The sequence below is a fragment of the Poecilia formosa genome, unplaced genomic scaffold, assembly GCF_000485575.1.
Source record: "Poecilia formosa unplaced genomic scaffold, Poecilia_formosa-5.1.2 Scaffold16, whole genome shotgun sequence".
NCBI classification, from domain to species: Eukaryota; Metazoa; Chordata; class Actinopteri; order Cyprinodontiformes; family Poeciliidae; genus Poecilia; species Poecilia formosa.
The window spans coordinates 735,338-755,775 of record NW_006799955.1 but is presented as its reverse complement, the minus strand read 5'-3'; the positions used below and the strand labels follow the sequence as shown (position 1 = coordinate 755,775).

Genomic DNA, 20,438 nt, shown 5'->3' with positions numbered 1-20,438 from the left:
GTCCATTCTACAACTCTTTTCCGTACGCAAAAATGAAACAACCCTCGGAGGCGTGGCCACGAATGGAGCCAAAATGGCACCATCCGGTTCCCAGCTTCACACTTTTAGCAGTGATTCTTCAGAGCAGCTAGTTTGCTAACTTAGCAGCCTGAACAACAACAACAACAAAAAACCAACAACGCGGAACTACCACAGAGCCGCGGAGGGACAGCTGAATATGGCAGAGCATGAACCGCAGCAAGGAGAACAGGTAGTTGATGACCGTTAACCGTTTATTCCGCAACAGTCTAACCCGAATCTAACCCGAATAAACTCTGTTTTGACAGGACCTTGAGAAGAAAATAGTGGAGATCAGGCAGAGATTCAAGAATGAGTTACTCAAAGGTAACACGGTTATTGTGGATAAGCGGATATTAACTCACTCACTCAACATAAATTTGCCTTCAGACGATTTTATTTTTTGGATCTGTTCCATTGTTACTTTTGTTTGCATACTTATTCGTATTTTTGCTTATTTGCTTTGGCAGTAAGAGCTCAGCTAAGCTTCAACAAGGACGTGAAGGGCTCCAATTAGAATTTCACAAAGTTGTTACATTCTAATTGGAGCACAGTTCTGCACACCCCAGATATACAACATTTCTGACCTCCCGTGGGACTTTAATATGGTTTATTATGGACTCCCATGAACAATTAAAGTTTTAAAACGGTTAAAGTCAGTGAGTGTTTGAAAGTGAAACCTGCTGCTTGACCTGCTTGAAGGTCATGTGATTGAGTATTTGTGCCGTGTTTGTAGACTCAACAGATAAGTATGACTCCAGGGATGTGGAGAGGATTGAGCAGGAGGATGCTCTGGTGGAAGCCTACCTCACATGGAGATTGTATGTTGTTGATGACACCTTGAAGATGATAGACGAAAGTCTACTCTGGAGAAAAGAGTTTGGGATAAATGGTAAGATGCTGGAATAACTGTTTTAATCGTCAAAAGAGTTCCATGTCAAAAGAAACGTAATTTTTATTTAAATGGCCATTGCATTGCTTTAGAAATGATACACAAGTCAATTACACAGGCATGTTAAAATTTAAAGCTGCAAATTCATTCTGAAAGCTTAAATTTAGTGGTAACTTACATCCCTTATTTTACTTACTTTGCAAGAAATAAAATAAAATAAAACAAGGCCAGAATAATTAAAAAGTAAAAAGAAATTTACTTGACTTCAAAGTCTTTCTATTTTGCCATTGTATAATTTCATTTTTTTACCTATTTTTTATTTTTTTTACCTCCTATCTGTACCAATAAACAGATGCCAAACTTTTCGCTTGGCACTAGAGCCAGAAACCTCAAACTCACTTTTTAGTTTTATATTGAAAAGGAGCAAAGTTTGTTTCTGGCACTTTTGTAGTGTTTGAAGTTTGAGCAATGTAAAAGTTCTTTGTTCTAAGCAACCCACTTTTGAGCACTACGGAAGTTTTTCTCTAAAAAGAAACTGGACCCAAATCTGGAGACGCTAAATTTAGTATTACAGATTTGACATTAATAATGCTCACAGAAATCCCCAGCAGAATCTTCTTCACTGACCAAGATTGTGCGCAAAAGCATGGAATCTGACATTTCATTCAATAACTCACAGCTTCCTGGCGTAAAGTATAAATATAGAAACTCTAGAGGAAATTAAATAAAGGAGAAAAGGAACAATAAAGGCAGGTTCTGGTAGACAGCATTCATGCTAGCGCTCAAACGTACTGAAGTTCAACATCCAGCTTTGCTCAAAGTAGAAATGTTGACATTGGCATATGTGTTGCAAGCTCCTAACACAAATCTGTGGTTGCCCTTGTGCTTATCTCGGAAAAACAGAGTCTCTTTGTGTGTTAAACAGCCATATCTCCATGCATAAGTTACCACAGAGAACAATGCACTCTGTTTCTCTGGAGAAATTTGAAAGACTTGTTGTTTGCTGGCCTTTTAATCCAGTAAATTCTATTTTTCTCCGAGTTGTTTTAGGAAATGTGATTTATTTGAGTCATTAGTGTCTCAGGCCACTGGGATGTGGATGCAGGACTCATGACATGCTGTTAGTTCTCTGCTTCAACTTTTAAAAAGAGCTGATAAATGTGCGGCTTTATGTCCCCGGGATGTTGCGAGGACTGTAGGGAGCATTTTTTTTATTTTTTATTTTTTTATTTCCTTTATATTTAGTACATCCAGGAAAAAAAAACCCAAATGAAATTCGTATGGCTCTAAATCTGAATTTTTGGGGAACCAACACCATCCGGATTGCCTCAACTGATTGCTTGTCATGTCGCCTGTATCTCTGTCTGATAATTGCCCCATCATAAGTCATTTGTTTGTCTTCATTGCAGACGTGAGCGAGGGCACCATTCCCAGGTGGATGTTTGAGAGCGGTGCCGTCTTCCTCCATGGCTACGACAGAGAAGGCAACAAACTCTGTAGGCAGACTTTCTAATACAGCCTGACCCACACACACTGGAACGATATGGATTTTCCCATTGTAATTTTTGAGTAGAAGTCCCATGGTATTTATGCTATGGATCATAAATACCAAAGCTGTTTATTTATGCCATAATATTAAATTATATATATTTTTTTGTATTTTAAATTAAAAAAATATATATCAATATCTAATTGATTTTATTTTAAATTGAAGAGCAACAATTATTCCTATTATAGATAAAATATCCCAACATATTTACTCTTAAGACATAGTTATCTCTTAATTTTAGTTATTTTTGGCTTAAACTAAAAGCTGGAATAAATTTAATAGTAGTTTTTACATAAACATTTTTATTACTAAGAATTTTGTTTCATATTATATTAGTGTTGTTCTTAGACTAATATGGTGTCGCCTTATTGAGAGTGACAGGAGGTGCTCCTTTAGTTTCAATCCCATACCTGTCAATATTTTACTTTTAGAACACTTTCAAACATCTAACCTTGTCTTTGTTGCAAGTAAAGGAAAATGGTAGCATGTTACTTTTAACCAACTCTAACCACCAGTGCACAGCAACAGGTGGTTTGTTGTCCAGAGACAATAGATGAAAAATAGCCTTTTGGCTAATTCTGGTGCATTTACAGAAATGTTAATTTCTGCACCAAATCAATTAAATTACTCTAAATTACTAAATTACTTAGCTGTATGCTACATACAGTTAAGGGAAAAAAAAATGTTGGTCTCTTTAGCACTTCCTCCTGCATCTCATGAAAAGGAATTTAAATCATGGCACACTTTGGTGGAAAGCATTTAGAGACTGTAGCTTTTTAAAATCTTGGTTGCCAACACATGCCTAATGCACTGACGGCTCAGCCATTATGTTTTCATGAAAGACATATATGAGCATTTCTGACTCGTTTTAAGAAATAAAACAGACCCTGTTCTTTGCGTACAGTCTGGTTTAAGGTGAAGCTGCACATCAAGGATGCAAAAACAGTCGTGGACAAGAAGAAGTACGTCGCCTTCTGGCTGGAGCGGTACGCAAAGAAGGAACCCGGGATGCCGCTCACCGTGGTGTTTGATATGACGGAGTCCGGCCTTAGCAATATTGTAAGTCCAGCCTTGTGTGCTTTCATTGTTTTTCAGCTCAGCTGGAGTTTTGTTATGAAAAAGAACATCTCATATGGTCATATCTCCTGGCATTTGTGAGAGGATGTAGCAAGGCGGCGAGCTCTTCAGTGGTTTTTAACACGTTGAAGATTAAAGTAGCCTTTAAATCCTGACGGTCAATTCGAGTTGACTGTCTAATCCTTTCACTCACTTTCTCTCAGTCAGTGACGCCCTGCTGGAGAAAGGACTGTTAAATCTGTCATTGCCCAACACAAGCCAACTATAGACACATGACATACAATTATTTGTTTAGAAGAGCAGATGAGAGAGACTTGAGGTGGGGGGTTCTTTCGAAGCCCACGATGAGCTTCACTAGAGCCAGTCAGTGTGATCTAATTAGGGCTTAGGAGTGAGTCCACTGCAAATGAGTGAGGCTTCGAGCCTGTTATGGAGCCTGGCCAAGGCCTAAAGATCCTTCCTGTTGGCCTTTCGGACAGCCTGTCTGATCTACTCAAATAGTATAGGCAGTAGAAGAAGAATCACCACATGAAACTTGCCAAGCTGCAGAAGAAATCTTTAAATTATGTTTTAATATAGTTCAATAAACAGCGGAGACCCGAGACTTCTTCTTTTATCAGTGTTGAAAAGTATTGAAAATTGTTCAAACGGACTTGCATTTAATTTTTATTTAATCCTTAGTGGGTAACTTCAGATCTAGAGGCGATCAAATGAGAACATCCTCCTATCAAAATCATTTTCTCATGCATATTTTTGTGCTACTTTATACTAAGACTTTTGAGGTCGTTTCCTTTGTGAATCTCTTAATTTATAATTTGTTTTTGTTTGTTTTAGGACATGGACTTTGTGAAGTATGTCATCAATTGCTTCAAAGTATACTATCCAAAGTTTTTATGTAAGTAACATAACACTGAAAGATATTATGACATACCAGGGATATTATATTCCAATTACGGATTGCTTGTGATCTTTGCAGCTGCTTTTAAGTCAAATATGCACAAAAGAACACAGTTGTTTTGTTTTTTGTTTTTTTCAGCTAAAATGATCATAGTGGAAATGCCTTGGATCATGAACGGTGAGGATAAGTCTGATTGATGATTTTTGCTGCACTGTGACTTCATTAAAAACATGATTTCTAAACGTTTATCCTGGTTACAGCGGCATGGAAGATTATAAAGTCCTGGTTGGGACCAGAAGCCATCGCAAAGCTGAAGTTTGCAACCAAAGCTGAGATTCACACATATATTGGTGCAGAGCACCTGCCGCCTCACCTGGGTGGATCGGTATGCTCCTGTGTTTTTCGTCACCCCCCTCGATGTGCTCAATTCTCTGATTTGTTTCATTTAGAAAATAAATGTTAGAATCGGCTAATATTTTTTTTTACATTTTGGAGAAACTCCATTATATCAAATGGCTGTTAATTAGCCTTTCAAAAGTATTCTTACTTCTTAAACCTTTTCACATTTTTAAATGTACCACAAAAACAAACCTTAATGTATTTTGGTGGGATGTGGATGGAAAATGATACAAGGGTTTTACATTTTTTACTAATATGTCAAATGTATATCCTGTAGAATCTTTCGCTGCAATTACTGCTGCACATATAGACACTGAATTTATTTTGCATACATATATATCTACAGATATTCAACTGGATTTTGGTTTGGACTAGGCCATATTAGCTCAATAATGTGCTTTCTAAACATCCTGTTGCATCTTTGGCTGTATGTTTTGGTTGTTCTGGTTTGCTGCTATTCTGATTAGTAATAGCCCACCTGTCCTGTCAGGATAGCTTGTTTTCTACCTGTCGTTGGGTTGGCAGATGTGCATCGTCCTTTTCGCTTTTGGATGATGGCTTGAACAGTGATCAGTGAACTGTTCAATACTTAGAGCAGGGGTGCCCAAGTCAAGTCCTCGAGAGCTACCATCCTGCAACTTTCAGATGCATCCCTTCTTTAACACACCTGAATCAAATGAATGGCTCGTTATCAGGCCTCTGTAGAGCTGATCCTGGTCTGTCGGAGTAAGGATACTTCTAAAACTTGCAGGATGGTAGCTCTCGAGGACTGGACTTGGGCACCCCTGGCTTAGAGTATTGTTTTGTAATCCAACTCTACTTTGAACTTCCTCAACTCTCTCCCTGACGTTTCCGTGTAAAACGTCCCGCGAGACGTTTCACATGGATTATGAAACCCGTTTGTTTCTCATTTTGTACTTTTTATGCTTGATTTGACAACCGAGTTATTTGACTCGATTGGATAATTTCTACGTCTGACCTGTCTGCTGTGCTCCTTAGTTTTCATATTGCTAATTGTTCTCTGATGTTTTCTAACATACCTCTGAGGTTTTTCACAAAACGGCGGCTTTTATACTGAGATTAAATGACATACAACTGCATGGCATATTTTTGTCCATAGGCGCTCTTGGAAAACCATAAACCTCTTTTCTATAATTTTACAGTTATGTCCTGCTTCATATTGCTCTGATGTATGCAGTCGCACAAAGAGACATGTAGGTTTGTGGTCTTAATGTAAGAAAAAGTACAAAAAAATTCAATAACTACAACTAATGATGCGAGGTTCTATATGTTTTGCTATGATGTTAAAATATTTTAGAAATTGCTAAAAAATGATCAAGTGTATATTTTCCTCTTATATGGGTCGTGTAGTTTTTGTGAATCTATTAACCTCATTACATCATAAAACATCTTCCCTTTGCAATTTTTTTTTTCCCGTCTGACACGTTTAAAGTTAATAACTTTCTGTTTTAATTAGACATAAAATATTATAATTATAAATTGGAACCCATCAGTTGCACTTTACATGCCAGATTTGCAGTAAGCAAGATGATGTGCCCCCTTTCTTCCAGGACAACTTCAAGTACACGTACCCGCCTCTTCCGGACGATGACTTCCAAACCCCGCTGTGCGAGAACGGGCCGATGGCGGGCGAGGACGACGCCGAGAGCAAAGAGGGTGAAATGGAGAGCCGAGACACCCTCGAGTCCAGCTTCAACTCCGAGATCGTGGCAAAGCCCAAAAAGGTAAATTGTTTCGTGAATACATCGAATAAATCTTTTTATTTTTGCTATGAAAACCCAAAATGATGACAAAAAGAAATTATGTTAGTTTCTTGCAAAAGTATACATATGAGACTCAGCTGCACCATGTGTTTTCTAGAATTATGCTTTGGACCTCATGAATTTGATTTTGGATGGGTCATAGTTGTATCGTCTTATATGATTGAGAACGAAGTGTGATTTATTTGACTCCGACACATTTAGCAGCACCCGGCTTTAGTTTTTTAGATTGACTCATTTCAGACAGAGGTGACCAGGTTGTGACTTTGCACATTTTAAACTCCTCTTGTCCTGTTTTTAGTCAGGACCTCCAGATTTCAGAGTGTAATCAGGCCGGCTATGTGATTATCAGTAAGCTGTGTTTCATGGTGTCTGTTGAGTTTGTTCTTTAGGGGGTTTTTTTTGGCTTGCATTAAATCCAGCTAAGCCTTCACAGGCACGCTGCTGCTCTTCAGTTCCTCATGGTGTCCACAGAAGGTCTGTTACTTAAGCTCTTCCATGCTGTCAAAAGATTCCTCCTCCCCGCATCATGAAGCGCCATCACTGAGACGGCTTGCAGCCTGGAAATGTTAAAGCTGCTGTCGCCTCCTTCTCAGTATGGTTTCTCATTGCTTCACCCTGGATGTAGACAGCCTGCAGCTCGTGTCATGTATGTCACAGATTCTCTTCTGACTCCCCGTCAGGATTACCCAGATCTCCTGTCACGATATTTTTATGCTTCCTTTTGCGTTTTTTTTTTTTCCTTGAATGATACTTTATGAAAACAAACCGTAAATTAATAAACGACATAAGGTGGACACATTTACAGGGTTTCTACGCAAGCTGTAAAACTCTGGAATATGATTCTAATTTTGGATTAGTGTGGAATAAGTATAATGGGAGTATAGAAAAAAAAATGTTTCCAGACTTTTTTCTATTTTTCTCCCTCATTCTCTTAAGATTTGTGTTCATGCATCAGTCTATATGTTTCCCTAGCGATCTTTTATCCAACCATCATTTTTATCCATCATTCATCATTCCTCTTTCTAATTATCATTTTGTCCATGATAATCTATCTATGTGTGCATCTATTTATGTGTATGTCTTCAGAGACATTTTCCATAAACTCATATGGAAAGTATTTATACTTTAAAAATTGGCTAAAATTGCCAGGAACTCTGGAAAATCAAGTCTGGAAAAATCTAGAATTGCAACACACAAGCGAGTACTACAACGTTGTATATATACGTTGTCGTATTTGAAAAAGATTAAACTTACACTTTTTCCATTTTTTCTGTAAGTTTTTGACTGCTATATTCAGCTTCATAGAGGATTCAAATGACAAAGGGAGAGTCAGGGTTTGTAATATGTCCACAGATATGTGGACACACAGCAGGTTGAGCTGCAGTCTACATGAGACGAACCACGTTAGCCAGAGCTACTCCCACAAGGCTTTACTGGACAAACAATGATCCGATTGTTAAAAAAGCTGCCACGCTGATTATTCACAAGAGATTAAGACTTTTAAAGCAAGCCACATCATTTACTTGTCAGCCTAAGTGTAATCTACAGGCTGAGGTTTGAGCTTATGTTGTGTTCTTCGTAGGGAAAAAGAATCCTATTTGTTCTTAAAAGTTACATTGCTGTCTTTAAATCGTTTCTTATTATTATTTGATTTGAGTCATTTTGTACTTTTGCAGTATTCTTTCCTGACTTTTTGGTCCAGAAAGTCGCTGTCTCCCGCGAGACGTTTCAAGTGGATTATGAAACCCCGTTTGTTTCTCATTTTGTTCTTTTCATGCTTGATTTGACAGCTGAGTTATTTGACTCCATTGAATAATTTCTGCCAGCAGGAGATTGCTCAGCGTTGATCTCTAACATTTCATAAGTTGACTGATCCAAACAGGAATCAGAACCGCATTTATAGAAAATGGGATGGAAAACTTTTGAAAAAGAATGCACACAGTATTATTAAATAATACATGAGATTTCAGTCTTTTTTATGACCATTTATCTCCATAATTTATCAGAATTATCAGACTACCAAGAGACGTAAACCAATAAACAACTGTTAAGTACATGGATACACAAAAGGAGTACAAGTTGACAAAAGGCTATTTTGAGCTAATTATTTTATGTAAAAGCACAAAAGTCCTCCACGCATCAGACTATTTAAGTCAGCCATGTCAGGAAGAGGAAGATGTTTTTCTCGCTAGCTTGTCAAAATATATTTACACAATCAGTCTTAGGAAACTCCTCAGAAACAAAGTAATCTATTCCCGAGTGCATGTCAGAAGGAAGGCTATAAATAAGGCTGTCAGATGATCTAATAAACATTTCCTGAATATTCAGGGTGAAAAGTCACTGAGCAGCTCGTCTGAAAAACTGCAATCATTTACAACAGTAGTCTGAGCTGCTTCCATCACCAAATTACGGCCACCCAGTTATTAACAACCTCCTCTTGGCGGAAAGCGTCCTCATTTATAGCTGTAGTATTATATGGTAATTCCTCTTTAGAGGCATCTAGTCAAAGCTTTCAGTTTTTTTTATTCTGGAGAATCATATGCATTTTGTCCTTGCGCTTAATAGAAGTAAAGCAAGCTAATAATAATAGTGGGGAAGGTTCTTCTTTAGTTTCCACAACAGGATTCTGTGCATTTTTTCAGTACTGGGAGTATTTCCAGACAGGCAGGAAAAACAAGAGGAAAGTGCAGAAGCCTCTTTCAGTCAGCTGACTGGCAGTTTGCAGCAGCGGTGTGGCGGTGCTGTGTGACTCTGCTACTTTGTAGGGTCATACCTAAACCCATATTTTATAAGTGATATAAGTATTTAAAGCAAGGATGACCAGTTAAAGGAAAAGGTTGAAATGAAAGATTGGTGAAGGAATGGGAATGCTGACTGACTGACAGGTTAGGGTTTTGGTTTAGTTGGTCTTTTTTTTTAGCATAAAAGTATTAATGTAGAGTGTCGGGTTTTTTTGTTGTTGTTGAATTTCTTGCCGTAAGTGTGACTAAACATGTGGTTCTGTGTTGTTACAACAGGCTGTCGGCGCTTTGAGCTCGTCTGAGAACATTCCGCACAACATTTAATTCTTTTCCTTCTGATCCATCTTATCTAAATGAATAAAAGTCTCTTTCAGACACGCCTCCACTTTCCCCACATCAACCATCTGTCTGGTTGATGTCCTCTGAGGTCCAGAAGCACTGAGCTGATGGCTTAATGGCTCCTTTAAGCTAATTTTCTCTTTCTTTTTTGTTGTTTTTTTTTTTTTTTTTCCCTTTTCTGGTTGCGGAAACAAGGGGTGGCTGTGGTAAAGCGATTTTAGGATCACAACTACAGCAGAAGCTCCATGTCTGGAAGATCTCTGCAGGCTGGAGAGGCAGGTTGTACTCATGTGACATGAGTACGCCTCCCGCTAAAGTCGACCCAAGTTCCCACCACCGCTCCTACACGAGCCCATTCCTTCGCCCGTCATGGATCTCACATTTCCAATTTGGCCCCAACAAATTTGCGTCCTTGTGATTACCGGATGATGCCTTTTTTAATGGGCTGTTTTTTGGGGGTTTTTTGCACGCCTCGGAAACACCGATGTAAGCGAGACGCACATTTCACGGTTTAATTAGCTTTTATAAAAGGTCAGCACACTCCCTGATGTCCATAAATATTTCACATTATTTGTCTCATCTAACCTCCCGATTAATAACTACTAAGATAATTATTGTTTTATTACAGTAGACTAACTTATTAACCCCTAGCACTTAATCCTTTAATCAAACCTGCCATTTGAAGCTGCTTTTTTAATGTAAGCCTTGTGTGCCTTACAATCTGATATTATCTCTAGCCAAGTCTGAAACTTGAAAGTTTTTAACAGTGTTGACAGTGTTTGCTGTGTGCCTTAATTTGTATTGCGCAGAGAAGGATACTTGACCATGTGCATTTCAAATACAAGTCAGTTGTCTATTCATTTCATTTATTGTGCAATGTATGGAAAGAGCATTTTAAATGTCTTTCTTTTATAATGATCTTTAATTTCTTCATTCTGCTATAGCCTCTTAATTTGTTTCTCGTATTAGATTGCCCTCTATTTTTTTGTTCCCTATTAATCTATAATGGATTTTTGAAATTGTATTACGGGAGTCAGAAAAGGGGCCAATGATTGTTCTCATCACTACAATGTACTTTTAATTCCAGTATCTGTAATAAAGTGCAATCTCCTTTTAAGCATTTACTTTTCCCTCTAATTTGAAGTTGTTATACTTTTCAAATCACTTTACATGTGATTCTTACATAATTGTGTTGAGTTTTCTCTTGAAATTCAATAAATAATCAAACTGGAAGCTGACAATCTCCTGATGTCTTTTTTTTTTGTTTTGTTTTTTAGGATGCAGTTGCAAGAAAGGGAGACACAACTTTGCACATTTTTTAGCTTATAAACTGGGAATACACACTTCCCCTTTGAGTCAGCAGTGTTTGCTCACGCATTTCCCCCAACTGGCTCCTTCCTTTACTCTCGTTTACCGTCTCCTGATGTTTTCACTGTCCCATCCACTGTACATTCTTTGTGGCTCAAGCATCCATATATTTTAAAGGCTCAGCCGGTCATGTAGCACGTCTGCCTGTCTAGTCAGCCTTTGTGTGGTCGGTGTTCTGTCTGGGAAGGATTCGGGTCAAAGTTCATGAGCCTTTTGCTGCTCCCCCGTGTGAGGTATCTCATGACTCTATCCCGAATGACCTACTTTGGTTCATGAGGTTTTTTTTTTTTTTTTTTTAATGTCAAAAGTCATGAGATTACAGGGTTACACTGGTTCCTTATTTTCATGGATATGCTTGGTTTTATTTTTCCATTCTCTCTGGATGCTGCCAAGAGCAAAATTCAGGAGTCTGATTGACAGTACATCCACAAAGTAAAAATAAAGTTTTTCTATTAGGATTTCATTCTGGTAACGATGACATTTATTTATTTATTTTTTTTAACAGAGTAGCTTATTAATTAAAGTTGACTGTGATTTCTTGTACTAACTCATAGCGACCTCTACTTGGAGGCCAAAGGTCAAATGTTTGATTATAAGACGGGATGCTAGGCGAGGTTTCGATGATTACATTCTGTGTCTTTTGTGTGTTTTCTAACTATGTGGTCTTTTTCCGTTTCAGGTGAATTTTCTAGAAGAAAGCTTAAGGTCGGAGGACGGTGAAAGAGACACAAACGTGAGAGTGAAAGGAGTCAGGAAGCCGCTCACCACCTTCAAAGGTCTTCTGCTAGATGTTAGGTAGGCCCCGCTTTATCTTCTCACTTTATGTGTATATTATTTATAAGATAATTTATTAGTCTCCCATAGGATAAATAGCATGGGAAACTAAGGGAGCACATCAACTTGAACACGTCCTCCCCACCTTGAAACACAGAGGAGGCAGCATCATGGCTTTTCCTCAGGAGGGGCATGAGGACTGGTCAAAGTTGACCAGTCCTCAACTCGGCGACATATCAAGAATGTCGCCGAGTTAGCAACAGTGGGGAGACTATTGTTAACTACATTTTTAGTCCTCATGTTCAACTAAATACAGGAGTTGGGAGGACATATAAAATACATTTGAGTTTGTGGTTGTAGCATGAAAAAACGTGGATCCAGTGGTGTGAATATTTTTGTGAGGCCTCTAGAACTAGAACTACCCCTTTTTAATATCTTAAACCAGCGGTGTCCAAAGTCGGTCCTCGAGGGCCGGCATCCCTCATGTTTTAGTTCTCTCCCTGGTTTAGCACACCTGCATCAAACGATGGCTCGTTAGAAGGCCTAAGGAGAACATTGACTTGCTGAGGAGGTTGTTACTACCACCAGGGAGAGAACTAAAACATGTAGGATGCCGGCCCTCGAGGACCGACTTTGGAGAGCCCTGTCTTAAGCAAACAACATCTTAACTGTAGATTGATTGGATATAATCTTTTTTTTATGACCAGCGGATATAATCCATCTGTAATCACTAGGGGTGAACCGATTGTAGTTTTCTGACTGATCGCCGATTACCGATCTTTAAAAAGCCTGACCTTCAGATTCCAATTTTGGTCAATACCAATAGTTTTTTTTTTGTTGTTGTTGTTGTTGTTTTTGTTTTATGTTGCTAACTATATCAAGAATGTCGCCGAGTTAGCAACAGTGGGGTGACTATTGTTAACTGCATTTTTAGGATTTTATTTTGAGGTAGCCAAGATCGGGGGATAAGAGATCAGATTCACATCTAAGTATCGATCTCCCAAAATGCAGGAAATCGGTTGGCCGAAAGACTTTCATTTAAGGTATTGAGTTTCTTAGGTTTGAAAACATCAGTTATCAAGGGTGGTTAATGGTTGATGGCATAGATGTGTATAAATATTTTAAATGGATAAAAACCCAGACCAAATGGGACAAACTGCAGCTTTTCCTTGTCTTCTTGCTTTACTTTTAAGTTTGGATCTTTAAAGATAGACTAAACTTAGTTTTTGGTGAATATTCATTGTTTTAATGTTAGTCTATTGTAATTTTTATCAACTTCTAATAGTCTAAAGTGCTGCAAAGTGTTGTGTTTTGGATGCTTACTTCAAGATTATTTTATCTGGTCTTTACCTAAGAAAAACCAGTTTGTTTGTTTTTTTTTCTTCTTTTTTTAGCTTGTGTCCTTTCCGTCTTTGCCCTTCCTTTTAACAAACAGTCCTTTAGGAGTAAGTGTGAAGTCATGCAGACTGACAAGAAACTGATGGATCAGAGAGCGTAGCTGTCTGTCACTCTGAATCATCATGCTATGGACCCATGTGGGAATATAAATATGCTGCTGCTAGTTTTCTAGCAGGTCAATCCAGCATATTAATCCATATTTCTATACAGTGGATATAAAATATTCTGATTGCTGAAACTGAATGAATAGTTAATTGGAGTATTGGTAAAGGATGCAAACACTTTTGCAACCAGTTACTACACTTATTTTTTTTCCCCCTCCTGATAGATTTGTTAAATTTTTTAGTATCAGTATTTACCAGATAAATGTTACATTAAAGACAAAGAAGCTTTGAAATAATTCCCTCTGGTGTCCTTGTCCTTTATGAGTCCCTAAGACCCGACCTTCCAACAGTCGTGGTTACGCTTTTCATATCCGCTGTACATGTAAATGACATAGAAAACTGCTCCATTTATATTTGCAGCCAAGCCAACTTTACTCGTGACTCCGTGTGCACAACTATCGACACATCAAACTGTTTTCATCACACCTACAAAAGCAGGAAGTCTCTCAAAGACCATTTTCTCATCCGTGTTTGAGCGTAACGATATGAAAACTGTCACGGAAATTTTCCGCCGTTGCTATACAAATGAAGGTCGTATATGAAAATGACTGTGCTCTTTGTTGATGAATATAACAGTAATTGTAGCAGGAAGTATGAAAGAACTGGAGAGTGAAAAAGAACAAAAGGGGAAGTGCTTTGTTTGTTAAAAAAAAAAAAAAAAAACGTCCACACTTCTGCATAGCTTTGGTGACGTTGATTTTAACTGTGTGAGTCAGCTGGAATTATAAAAAAAAAAAAAAAAAAAACGTCCACACTTCTGCATAGCTTTGGTGACGTTGATTTTAACTGTGTGAGTCAGCTGGAATTATAATTGAGCTTTGTCCACATTTTTTTTTTAAAATAAGACCGGGACATATTAATTTATCCAGTCTGGCCATGTTGTAGTTGTCTTCTGAAAAGTGTTTCAGAAGACGATCTGAGCAAACGGGCTCACATGCTAAAACCTAAGCCTGAAACGGTACATGCTGAGCGCACAATTACTGCACAATCCCTTTGTGAGTTTTAACCCATTTCTGAGTGTTTGTTCAGGCCCCTGCAGAATTTCTCCTCGCTGCTTCATTTCAGCGCAAATAGGGCAGAACGTATCAGTTTGCTTTTACCTAGCAGCACTAACGGTTAGGCATGATAGCACCTATCTGGATCTTATCTCCAGCTGTAATCAGGCTGTGTTGTAATGTGCTTCTATGCTGGATTTAAAACTCATTTGTAAGACCTGAAGCCAGGGTAGCCATCTTAGTTACCATGTGATTGTTTTATTCTATTATCCCGGTGCTAATTGTTATTTTAGTAGTTTATGTTTTTTGTTCTTTGCTCACAACATATGAAGAAGAAATTCCCAGTAGCCAAATATTATCATTCTAAAACATTTTGAAGGAAATGTAGTTTATGTTTTTTGTTCTTTGCTCACAACATATGAAGAAGAAATTCCCAGTAGCCAAATATTATCATTCTAAAACATTTTGAAGGAAATGTTTATAATAAAATTGATATACTGGTGCCTTATAGAATGCATAGATGGAGTAAAATAGTTGTAATTTGAATTGGTGCACACAAAAAAATTGCACTTTTTTTCTTTTCTTTTTTTTTCTTTTCTCTTTTGGTTGCAAAAAGTTAAGTTTTTCACACATCGACTTGACGCTTCAGGTCATTATTGATGTTTTTCTGCCTTTTTGCCCTGATTGATCTTGTGAGACGTGAGCAGGAATCCAGGATGTTTCCAGTCGATCTTTCATTGATTAAAAATGAGTTGGTGTTGTAAATCAAACGCTGAAACCCATTCTACTAAGAAACGCCGGCAAGCAATTAATTACCACTCAACAGGGGCGCCAGGATCCTCTTTTCCTTCACGGCACACAGTCGTTCAGAAAAAGCCTTGCAGAAGGAGGCTTACCCTTTGACCTTTTGAAACATTTTTCACAGAACAACCGCAAACTTTAATATGTCTTATTTGTGATTGTCAAGTGGAAGAAAATTATTCTGATTTCAAAATAACATTTTTTTTTGTTTGTTTTAATAAAAACATGTTTTAATAAAATCACTCTACCATTTCACAATAATGGGCAACTTGTGTTCCACCAACATGTAATATTGCAAAAACATTTAAAAAAAAGGAACATTTTCATAGGAATTTGAATCCAATATTCATTGGCATTCAAATCAATTTGTTTCAAGTGCTGCAACTTTTTTTTTTTTTTTTTTGTTTTAAACCTCGTACTATATGATGTCATTTTCAAGAATAATGTCAGCCGAGTTCTGTTTCCACTGTGTGGCGGCTTTGAAGTGAGGATTTCTGACTGCTCTGAGCTGTGAATTATAGAGATAAACCGATTAAACCGAGCCTTAAATGCAGTTATACTTCGGAGCTCTGTTAGCTTTTAATTCAAGGCTGGGGGCTTCAGAAGAGAGTAGTGGTCTTTGATCTTGTGTTTGCCAGAGGTTCCTAGGCTCGCTCTGAGCCTGTTTCTACAGCTGTTTGAAGGGAGAAAAGAATACACAAGGCCATTAAGAAGAGAGGGGGAAAAAAAGGCTTTATTCTTGGCAGTTTTAGGCCATGGAACATAACTAGGCTGCATTTAAATAAAATATTAAAATCTATACTGGTTTCCTTGTTTGCAAAGCTTAGGTCCCCAGTGTTCACTGTGCACTGAAGCCAAGTCGGTCTAATCACATGCCCTGCAAATTGGACTGCTGTAAACTTGATTGGAGGACAAATTAGGTGCTCCTCATCACAAGGAAAGCAAAAAGAACGTTGTGCCTAAATTATAAAGCACTGGGCTTTTTGTGTTTTTTTTTGTTTTGTTTTTCTCCTTTTGGCTATAAAATTTGTTGCTCTATTTTGTTGGCTGTTCATCTCATGCCAAATTTAGATTTTCTGCTCCAATAAACAAAAATACCCATCTGTTAATAAACTTTCCATTGGGATAAGTTCAGAAATTAAAATGGGAACATTTACTTTTGTGTGTTTCTTTGTTTTGTTTTTTTTGTTTTGTTTTTTTTTTTTTCGTGGAAGTTGCATCACTTATGTAATTTATTTTAACGTATAGCTTAATTTTGTTGGTCGATTTTTTTAAAAACCCACATACAATTATTATTATTATTATTATTATTATTATTATTTCCTGTTAATTTAAACTGGACCACAGCTCAACAACCAATAACCTAAGGACTGCACTAGAAAAAGTTCATGGTCTTTATACCGAGCAGTCTTGTTTTGAATTATCTTCATATTTTATTTTATTTTTTTAAGGTGAGTTAATTATTTTTATCACGGTAGTATAGTCGCACACTGAAAAATTCAGTATTGTAATTTGAGTGGTGAAGAAATTCTGCAGTGAAAAACCAAGTTCACCATTGAGTTTATTTCTGGCAAGAGAATAAGATGAATATGTTGAAAGACACTTTACCTTGGGTATTGTTAAATATTTTCTGTTTTGCTTCAGTTTTTCTCTTAAGAATATAAGAGAAAAACACTTAAAGAATATAAACCATTTTTTTTAAACAAATCATTTGCTTTATTTGTCCAAGTATAATAAACGGGTTGTGCTCAAGTTGTTCTTTTTTGTATGATAGTCCTCGGATGTCCTTTGGTCCGATTAGCAAAGGGTGACGTTTTTACAGAATTTTTAGTGTAGAATTATGTTGCTCTAATAAAAGATAAATTGACTGTATGACTTTTCGAACACATCAGCCATGGGGCCAATAAGTATGGAGGGTGCTATAAATACCATTTTCATTCAACTGAGTTTAAGATTCAGGAATTTGATTGAATGTTGATTGACACATCAATAGTCAGGATCCGTTTATTTTTTTCCCCTCCCTTCACAGTGAGGCAAAATATAGTTTGTAGCCAATATATAAACAAAGAAATTCCATTTTCATTCTTTATAGCACATTTCCACAGAAACTGTCCCTTAGGGAAGGCATGGTGGTTAGCAGGAAAAGGTTCATATCCCCAGATAATTAGACCTCACAGACGCCAAGGAACGAGAAATGCACCAGAACGGAATGTAATAAGATTTAATAACAAAGCGTGTGGAGTGACAAATGAAAACCGAGGCTTTTTTTTTTTCTTTTTTTTTTAATTTTTGCCACATTTTCTAATATATGAGCCTCTGGTTTTGATTCAAATGTTTTTTTTGTTTTTTTTTGTGCTGTAGTTGTAACAAAAACCTCCTTTTTTTTTTTTTCTCTCCATCTCTTTTCTGCTTCAGTCCTTCTGAGGAGCTCAGCTTTGGTTCCGGTGAGAACGAGAAGAAATGCCTTATTATTCTGAGCAACGTCACCAAAAATCAGGTGGCTTTTAAGGTAATTGTGAAATCATTTCACTCTGGCGTTATGAGAGAGTCATCACACCGTCGCGCCTGGTAACGAATCAAAACGTTTAATTAACGAGCCCCGTGTGCCTCTGCGTGCGCAGGTTCGCACCACGGCGCCCGAGAAGTACCGGGTGAAGCCCAGCAGCAGCAGCTGTGAACCGGGGGCCTCGGTGGACATAGTGGTGTCCTTGCATGGAGGTACAGCACTTAACGCTCTGCACGCTATGCGCAGCAGCTGAGCTTTAGAATAATCAAACGCTGCACTGCGTTACCTTCCCCAAAGTGCAGGCAGTCACTTTTTCTTTGCCCGACATGCATATTTCAGGTGAGATAAAAGAAACTCCCCCTCCCAAAACAAAACAGTCAGGTAGCTGACAGAGAGTTGAACCAAAGTGCAACCTTCAAACACCGACACGTCAGTTTGAGGTTTGATGTGCTGAGCGTATCTGAGGAGAATCAGCAAACCTGGCTGTTACCTTGGTTTTTATGCTGCTGTCTTGATATTTTTTTTTCTTCTTCTTTTCCTTACAAAGGTTTTTCAAACTGTAATTTAAGTCAGTTTTATTGCCACTGATTTTTGTTACTTTCCAGGTAATTCTCACATTTAATGTCACAGCACAATTCATCGATATCTTTGGTTTATTAAAAGTTATATTGCCAGCAAAAATCATGAGATCCCAGACCCACTCCCACCACTTTTTACAAAATCAACCATAATAGTTTATTGAAATGGTTTTATGGATGCGTTCTGTGCAGGTTCCCAGGCCTCGCCACAAGATAGATTTTTGATCATGGCTGCAGAAATGGAAAACACTGGATCACAAGAACTCACTCAATTCTGGAAGGATGTCCAAAAAAACAAAATCATGGAGCACCGGTGTGTATTCGTTTCCTTTTATTTCTCCTGTTGATAAAATGCGATGTAGACAGAGTGGAGGACAATTACATAATTGTAAAACACCAGTCAACATGAAAATGAAAACGGTTAATACATGTATGCTTTCTATCCATCCATAAATGAGCAGTAAGACCTTGTCCATTGTGAATTCCTATAGTAAATCAACTTTTTGATCATTTTCTAATTTACTAAGCTGTATTTGCATATCAGAGTTGACTAATTCAGTAGGAATTAATCATACTAAGTCTATTAATTTGAATCCAAATTTCCTCTTACTACTCTTCTTTCTCCTCTCGAGGAGAAAGAAGACACATTTTCACATTTCTAACACATTTTACATGTTTTCATGTCGATCTCTAAGTACCTTTTTGATCAAGTGGGGCCGGTTTTGCACATCTGCTCATTGGACTCTGACCTCCTTGCAGATTGCGTTGTCATGTTCTGGACAGTGTTAAGTCGGCAGCCGTCCCTCATAGGGACAGCCTGGGGGAGACATCGACCAACGGGCAGCAGGAGTTGAGCACGACGGTGAGTTCTGATGCCAGGATTTTCACAACGCCACCACTTTGCCGTTACGCATGCATCACTGGGCGTAAGCTAAAGGCATAGGTGCCATTACTATTGAAGTTTACCACGGACACATAGAGACTTAGGCTCCAGCTCATTCAGAAGTTATTAATGCCAAGTACAGTCAAAGGTTGCATGACGTCAGTGTGCTGTTTGTTTCATCCCAGAAGTAAGTCCAATTTGATCAAACGAAACGCCTGCAGCCTGTTCTATCATAATCATTTAAAATGTTTATTTTTCTAGCTTTTTCCTGACAGAGGCAGTCAATTATTTATAGTAGGGGGGGAAGAAAAAAATTCTGGTTGCTATCGAGACAAATTGTATAGACATTTGACACGGACTTTAGCATCATCCGTATTAATATAAGGGTTAATTCACTACATAATGTAGATTTTCACTTTAACTCTAATGTTTTAAAAATGCTGCCAAGTTTTCTGAACTCAGCACGAGCTCAGTTGGATTAAACCGAGACTTTGCTGTAGACTTCCTGTTATCGGAACGCTTCCTGCCTGAAAGAACAGACATGGGGCAGCTGATATGGTGGCAGTAAAACCTCCTGGTTGCATGGCAGCACAGGCTCTTTATGACTTCACCAGAACACTTTAATTTCCTCTAACAAACACCACCTGCACACAAAGCACAAATGCATCATGACTCCTATGCAAGCAATATTTTTTGCTGATAAAATTGTGATATGCAGTCCCAACCCTAACTCCAGCTGTTTTTTATTTTATTTTATTTTATTTTTTTAACCAGCTTATGCGAGTGATGGCCTGCAACTCTCGACTGGAGCAGAAAATGAACTCGTGTCTGTGGGTGCAGAAGGTTCTCACTGGGCTGGTGCTGGTCCTGCTAGCGCTGAACCTGCTGTGCCTCTACCTGCTGGGTACGGCTCAGCGGCCGAGCTGACCTGCCGCCGGCACCTCCACCTGCGTCTGTCAGCCCTCCGGGAGGCGCTGACGGCTCCGGCCGGGCCACAGTTGACCGCGTGATGGGACGCCGGTCCTCTGCTCCACCCGCCCAGGCCCCACTGGCCGCCGTCCTGAAGAGCAGCGGAGCTGACTATCGAGACGTGTCGGTCCATGCGGAGCTAAGAGATTACACATGCTAGGTTAATGTGTAATGGATTGATAGGTTCTGTTGTGGCTGATCGTGAAAACATAATTTAAATTAATAACATTTATTAGAATTTGTTTGAAAGATTAGTCATAATAAGG

At 38.3% G+C, this 20,438-nt stretch overlaps 1 protein-coding gene across 1 annotated transcript; it reads left to right on the top strand.

Moving 5' to 3' along the window:
* The first annotated feature begins 104 nt into the window (after positions 1-104).
* Positions 105-20,429, top strand: LOC103134227 (motile sperm domain-containing protein 2-like). The gene is made up of 15 exons (XM_007546375.2): positions 105-250; positions 327-384; positions 794-949; positions 2,359-2,445; positions 3,403-3,557; positions 4,410-4,470; positions 4,612-4,650; positions 4,734-4,858; positions 6,444-6,617; positions 11,784-11,899; positions 17,652-17,745; positions 17,858-17,954; positions 18,513-18,633; positions 19,080-19,182; positions 19,978-20,429. Exons 1-15 carry the CDS (start codon positions 218-220, stop codon positions 20,128-20,130), a joined length of 1,572 nt encoding a protein of 523 aa, XP_007546437.1. The 5' UTR covers positions 105-217; the 3' UTR covers positions 20,131-20,429.
* Positions 20,430-20,438: the final 9 nt, after the last annotated feature.

Excerpts from the sequence above, each read along its gene's own strand:
- LOC103134227 (XM_007546375.2), top strand. The coding sequence starts at position 218 with ATGGCAGAGCATGAACCGCAGCAAGGAGAACAG. Across the intron at positions 385-793 it reads CAAGAATGAGTTACTCAAAG|ACTCAACAGATAAGTATGAC; the intron begins GTAACACGGTTA and ends CCGTGTTTGTAG. Across the intron at positions 6,618-11,783 it reads TCGTGGCAAAGCCCAAAAAG|GTGAATTTTCTAGAAGAAAG; the intron begins GTAAATTGTTTC and ends TTTCCGTTTCAG.